Source organism: Mastacembelus armatus, chromosome 10 (genome assembly GCF_900324485.2).
Source record: "Mastacembelus armatus chromosome 10, fMasArm1.2, whole genome shotgun sequence".
NCBI lineage: Eukaryota > Metazoa > Chordata > Actinopteri > Synbranchiformes > Mastacembelidae > Mastacembelus > Mastacembelus armatus.
The window spans coordinates 18,604,542-18,611,886 of NC_046642.1; the positions used below are offsets into that span (position 1 = coordinate 18,604,542).

Here is a 7,345-nt window from a genome sequence, read left to right on the forward strand (position 1 = left end):
TTTAATTTCACACCTTCCCCATTTCTGAATCCATGCCCCTCTCTTCTCTCTGTTTCTGAGTGTGTGTATGCAAGAGCTAAATGCACTTCGCTACGAATCTGAATGTGTGTTAGAATGTGGCATACAGGATGTGGATTGGGCATTGGTGTGTGTTGCTGTTTCCCCTTCTTATGACATGTGCTTTGACTCCAACACGATCAGATCTGGTTTCCATGGCTACCAATGCCCCACTTAAAGCTGCTGCTCCAGAGTTTGTGTGTCTCTGCATGTGTATCAGTAAGCATGCATACATACATACATGCTGTGTGTTACGGTGAACATGTTTATTCCTTTGAACGCACGTATCCATGGACATCCATATACTGCTCATGCAAACCTGCTTTTTGTGTATGAAATGGAGGACTGGAAGGGTTTCCTCTATATGTGTGTGATTCCCCATAATTAGGCACGCTCTTTAATCTTTAATGCACCTGAAAGTACAACAAGCACACAGTCAGAGCCAGGGGAAGCGTGTTTTCAAACACATACACTTGCTTGTAATGTCAGCAGGACACTAAATCAGGAGAAACAGCATGGAATAGTAGTAGTAATCCTGGCCCTCAACATTCCAGGATATGCAAATAACAAAATATCATCATGGGGATTTTTAGAACTGAGGAATACATTTTTCTGATACAGTATTACAGTAGGCCTCTTTATCTGTGTCAAAACATCGCTACATATTAATTGAAAGTGAAAGTGAAAGTGGAAATATTCTGCAGGTAACAAGTTGAATTTCATCTAATTATATACATCTCATGATCTCAGTCATTCACAGTCTCGCGCACTGTCTGAATCACACATTTATTTTTAAATATTTTTGTTCCAACACATTGGCACGCAAAAAGAGAGACTACTGCAGGAAAAATAAATGGCCTTATTAATTTTCCTGTCAATGTATGCATCAGCAGGCCAATACTGTGCACTGTACTGTGAATGCACAGGAGCATTTTTTATGAGGTATACACAGCACCTAGAGCAGAGAAGAAAAAGTCCATTTTTCTTCGCTGCCTCACACATTAAAGCACAGATCTGTACGTGTCATATTTTACAGATCAAATGCAGATCTACACACACCAAAGCACATACATACCCTCACAAACACACACACACACACACAGAGGAAACTCCTCCCATGTGGGTGCTCAAATCACAACAAATGCTGATGAGTCATCTTTCTGTGAGCCTCACCAGCGTTTTGCTGCTGGAGCAGTACTTCAGTAGTAAGGCATACAGTATAGTCTGCTTGGCCTAGTAGCTAGATGTGTCAGGTTTTCTCAATAGGAAGACTAAGTGTCCCATCTTGCTGTCCCATATTCTTTCATATGACAGGAGTGGACTGCTGAGGACAATTAACTGCTGTCTACAAGACCAGGATAAAGCTTGTGACTTTTCTCCAGTTTCGTTGTACTAGTGAAGTCTGGATTCCTTGAAATGCAAGATTCAGTTTCTCCCTGTGAAAAGTGCCAAATAATCTAATACTATCCCTGTGATTCTCTCACATATCAGTTCAAGTTGATGGTCTCACAAGGCCAACCTGAAATATAAGTTAATGCACTGCAGTTAATTCAAATGTGTAAGGATCTACAGAAGAAATACTTGATCAAAATGTGTGAGGATAGTAAGAAAATGCATGTACTGTATGGAGGTCTTAAGCAGAATGTTGAGGTATTTAAAGGTTACTTAAATCTTCCAATTTTATGTTAATTTAAACTTCTGCTCCACTATATTTCAGACAGAAGTATTATACCAATTACTTTACTAAAAGCTATTGTTACGATTTACTTCAAATATTCCATTACATACAAATATTTTATATCGAAAACATAATTGATCTTAGAATATTATATATTTTAGCAGTACTTTAACTTAAGTCTTCTGAGTGTAGTATAGTTTTGAACAAAGGCCTTTTATTAGTAGTTAAGCATTTTTTAAAAAAATGTTATGTCAATAAAATATTTCTTGTCCTTAATTTGGCCTTTTTGGGTTGCACAAACATTTTTCAAAAGTTCACATTAGTGATGATCATTTTTGTATTTTTAGACTAGTACACACAATTTGGGGTCACTCCATGGTTTCACAGTTGGAGTGCTGACCATTTCCTTCAGTGTCTGTGGTTCTGGCCAGAGTGAAGACAGCTGTTGCATCTCTTTCACAACTATTTCCTGTTATCTCTGGTGCTGTCTAATGGAGTCCCCCTCAAATAGTGATAATAAAAAGTTAGCACACATATCTCTGCTGAACATGTGCCTACAAGTGCATGTGCAGAAAGGTGCAGCATTTTTATCATAAAAGAATGAGAAACCGAGGATTATGATGGGCAGTTAATACCCCATCCTACACGGTAAAATAATATCAAGGCCAGTTTGTCTAAAAGGTGTAGATAAGGAAGAAATGGTTGCTATCATCACCCATGTGTCTTATATCTGTGTACATTTAAACTATTTTCTGCAAGAGAAATCACAAAAGTACTTCTATACTTCTGAATTTCTCCAATGGGGATGAATAAAGTATCTATCTATCTATCTATCTATCTATCTATCTATCTATCTACTATCTATCTGTTCTATCTATCTATCTATCTGCGTCTATCTATCTATCTATCTATCTATCTATCTATCTATCTATCTATCTATCTATCTGTCTATCTATCTATCTATCTATCTATCTATCTATCTATCTAAATATGACACAAGCCTACAGGATCAGCATGACAGAGATGAAGAAAAGAAAAGAGGCCAAAGTGAATCTAGTGTAAGCACACAGATTAATACTAGCCTTTCGCCTTTTACTTTAGTCATAAGAAAATAAGATCTGAGCATAAGCCTGCCACTGACAGTCTATGTTTGAAGTCTTGCGTGGAAAAGTAGGAAGCTTCACAAGAACAGACAGTGAGATGTTTGCAAATGTTTATGATAATGAATCTCTGAGCTCCAGCTCCTCATCTGGAAGAGGCCACAAGACTCTTTTTCAAAGAACACATATGAGAAGTCACATGAGTGCAGCACTGAAGAGATAACTATTTTACTATATTCCTTTAAGAGTTTGGTGCAGTTATTTACACTTTTAGTCTTTACCAATGAGAGCCCTAAAATGTTATTCCAGTGTGTTGGATTACTGAAAACTTGAACATAGTTGAACATTTAAAATAATGAAATATGATCATGTTTATTTCTGTATTCAGCTTGAAGGTTTGAAACATTGAATCTTGCACTTCGTTAATATTTATATTTGCTGTGTTTCCACTCTTAGCTTTACATTACATGGAAACTTTCAGTTCCTGTGTTGATTGCACAATGATCACGATTTGAGATTGAGGAACATGGCAACTGAAATATTAACTTGTATCTGGTCCGCATTAGCAGGCAAAACTCAGCATGCCTTACAATATTTTTAACCTGTTGTTATCATGCAGTGTTCATATCCAGAATTTCTAATTTCTCAAAGCTGAGCCTGTAAAAGGAAGAGAAATAATTGGTTTACCTTGGTGGAATGTACATTACTGTGACATGCAGGTTTTTTTTCTCATTTGTTTATTTATTTGGCCTCGCTGTCTAACTAACCCTACATTCGCTAATAAGTTTCAGTCATGGCTTAAAAATGCTGATCTCTTCTAACTCACTTGCTAGCTTACTGTGAATATCGTGAGTACAAAAACCATAATTCATTTATGCTTTGTGTTGCATTAAAAAACTGAATCAAAACTATCATTTTATTCCGTCCATGTTGCAAAACTCTAACCACATTTGGCCTGTTATTAATTTAATATCCAACCAAATTTCAACTCAGGCTCACTTGCATGGTGACCAAAGTTTTCCAAGTGAGCAGTCTGTAGCTCGGGAGATGAAGCTGTAATTCCACTGACTGCTTATACTGTGACTGATCAAAGCAATTATAAAAGCAGGAGCATCATCATAACAATTAAACACAAGGCATCCCATATACTTCCTTACCATGTCCCCTGAGAGCCTATAGACCACCTTGATTTCTATAATAGATAGAAACTTTGGTAAATAGGTAACTAGAACGGATCACTCGATGTGCATTAATGCAGATAAATGCACAATGATTAACGCACAAAGTGTGAGTATCTATAGGAACATTGCATTTAGGTTTGAGTCATCACACAAATAGTGATTAAGTCATTCTCTCAAATAAAGGGATTGCGGACACCCTCTCTCCCCATTTCCATTGTCTGTCAATAGGCCTACCACAGTTTTTCTCACAGCTCCGTAGCTGACCAGAGTGTGTGAGAAAAGCTTCTTACTACCACGCGCGCACACGCACACACACAAACACGCATGATTAGTGATTACTCATTCATAGTGTGCGTTTGAAGGCACGTATCTGGAACCAGCAAAGCGAGCAATAAAAAAAGCGAGTGCGATCGGTGCGTTTGCCTTATATGGCAGACGGCGTTGCGCTGTCCACGGTGCTGAATCTGACTGTACGGCTGGCAGTGGGGAGGGGAGAGGGGGGGGGGGGGGGCTGCATGCAGCTAACTACATTAATCATACACGCGCGCGTACATGGACGCGGGGCACAGGCGCACATACACGGCGCTATAAGCTGCAGAGCATGTGCCAGTGAGTGAACAAGCAGATGACATGTCTTGCAGTTTCATTGATGAGTATGAGCCTATAGGCTTGGCTTGCTTGCGAGGGGTGCGCTCTCAAACAAGCGAGATGACAGAATGCTTAGCCTCCACTCCCTGCTTCTTGGGGACATCCATTTCACTGCACCGGCTCAAACGCATTAACCCTGCTTTGGTGACTTTAATCAGTAACACGGTAGCGCCTAAAACACACACACATACACACACACACAAGCACACACACACACACAAACACACACACACACACCTCAGCCTGCAGGTTTGGGTAAGGAAAACACACATGCACACAGTGTGGCCCTCCGCTGCTCATCACCATCATCACCACCACCATCATCATCATCATCCTCATTCTAACCACAAGCAGCGTGAGCACGATCAGCCTGGTGCAATAAAGGGATCCAAAATTACCTTTCATCCAGTCCAGCACTTGCTTTGGTGTCCATTTACTTATAGGTTCCATAACCAAAGCCATGGTGTCACAGTCTCTCCGAGATGAACAGCACAGGACTCAACGCAGGCGACATAAAACGACTTGTGAGTCACATCTGGAATGACACGGCGGTAGATAAATCTAAGGAAAAAGAAAAGGCTATCAGTTTTATTCTCTCCATCAGAGCCTGGCCCCCTGCAGAAACGGTGAACGGGATGCGGTGGTGCAATCCACGCGCACACACAGAGACACGCAACACACACTCTCTCCTCCCTCTCCCTCCCTCTTCTCTTTACTTCACTCTCTCTCTTTCTCGTGCCTTCCCGCCAGCAGCCCGCACGCTGTGAGAAGTGGATTCGGTGGGTGCGAGGGGATGGAGCGACCCCTCCCCTCTCCTCTTTTCCCTCCCGCCCGCCTCGCTGCAGCATCACAAGGGCCACCACTCATAATACTGAGTAGGGAATGGTGCAACGCACACCATACAGGGAGGATCTCTCTGCCTCCCTCCCTCCCAGCCTTACACCACAAATGCACATACATACATTGAGAGGAGGGCTTTATTCAAAATTAACTTAAGCAGGACTTCAATTCATTTTATATATAGCAAACACACCACAAACGATATAGCTATACAATGAAATGGGGTCTGTTGTGTGGGCTATATGCACATTATAAGTACGTGTTATAGAGCCCGGTGTTGTTAGCATGTGAATGAAAAAAAAGAATTTGGTTTCATTAATGGTCTTTTTTCATTTTCAGCAGTATGGCGGAATATTGACAGCTTGTGCTATCTCACATGTGTTTTTAAGGTTTACCACCGATAGATGAGGAAATCAGCATCAGTTGTCATCAGTTGCTGCTCCGTGCATGGCTTCAGCTGTGAGCAACAGCGCCCCCTGCTGCGCACCTGGGACGCAGGTGACGTCATGGATTAAAGCAGCAAATCCCCCCAGCGCACACACAAACACACACACACACGAACACACACGTACACACACACACACACACACACACACACACACACACACCAGGCGCACTACTACTGAGAAACAAAGTAAAAAAATAAGCAGGGACATACAAATAGACAAACAACGTAAGGGGGCATGTCGTTATTATCATGTGCGTTTTTAAATCACACTGAACTGTAACATTTTTTCTTTTTTTAGTCTTCACTCTAAATGTTCCCTCAAAATAAAGTAGAAAACAAATGAATAAGTAAATTGAAAAAAAAAACCCCCACACACAATTAAAGGATCTGCAGGAAAGCTGTGATGGTTGGTGGTTTTATAATACATCAACAGCCATCTGACAGGTCTGTACCACTGGCAGTGTTTCTATATGGACTTGTGCAATGAAATGTAAGAACATTGTAAGAACACTGTAAGAACAAATAAAACACAGCATGTATGAAACACAGCAACTGTATTTATTGCTTTTGTACATAACCAACAGTACAATTGCTTTAAAGTGCAGGATTGGACTTGAGAAGTCCTGTAAGTTATTACTTATGACTATGTGGTTGTGTTTGTGTTAGTGGAATAGTTCCTATTACAAGCCAGTGTTTGTTTCAACATGATTGAAATGAGCAAACCTTTTTTATTCCATTTGGTCTGGATTGCTATGTTATGTTCTTGGTATTGTCTCTCTCAGCCCCATATAATAACCAAAGAAAAATGCCAATGAGCTACCTGACAGTATGTAAGTAAACTTAGCCTCTAAACATCTGTAGCGATGTCTAGCTTAGTAAACCAAATACTAAGATCAAGTGCAATCAAATTTAAATTAGTTTTATTTGCATAACCATAGTTAAGTACAGGATTGTCAAGGCATACAAGGTTTACTGTGTAAATATATCTTATAGGAAAAATAGCCCAATTTAAACCAAATTCATATTTAAAAATGCTGATTTCAACATGCACCAAATTTCTACATACATCATAAACACGAAAACATACATGAACTTTCTCCTGTAAATATGAAGCTTAATAATTCACCCAAAGGTTAAAAATAGAAATCTGAACGCAAGATTTGCTTTAACAATAACTTATTTTTGTAGTCTGCAGCAAAATAGTCTGTACCGTCTGTGCAGTTTCAGTGGCAGAGTTGACTAAAAACACTTTACAGAATTCTTTATATTCAGGTGATGAGGAATTGAAACATTTTCCATCCAAAGTTTCGGCAGCTCCCATGCCTGTGACCTCCTCCTCCAACAACCCACTGAACAAAGTCACTGCTGGGCGGGACTACAGTGCTCAGTTTTC

General features: G+C 40.0%; 1 protein-coding gene across 1 annotated transcript in view; it reads right to left on the reverse strand.

Annotated features, from left to right (window-relative positions):
- LOC113144345 (connector enhancer of kinase suppressor of ras 2) overlaps positions 1–5,328 on the reverse strand; it is a 47,988-nt gene extending 42,660 nt beyond the window's left edge. Inside the window, exon 1 of the mRNA XM_026330337.1 lies at positions 5,063–5,328. Coding sequence (XP_026186122.1) covers positions 5,063–5,126 — 64 coding nt within the window. The 5' untranslated portion in view covers positions 5,127–5,328. The remainder of the gene's footprint in view (positions 1–5,062) is intronic.
- Between the last annotated feature and the right edge of the window lie 2,017 nt (positions 5,329–7,345).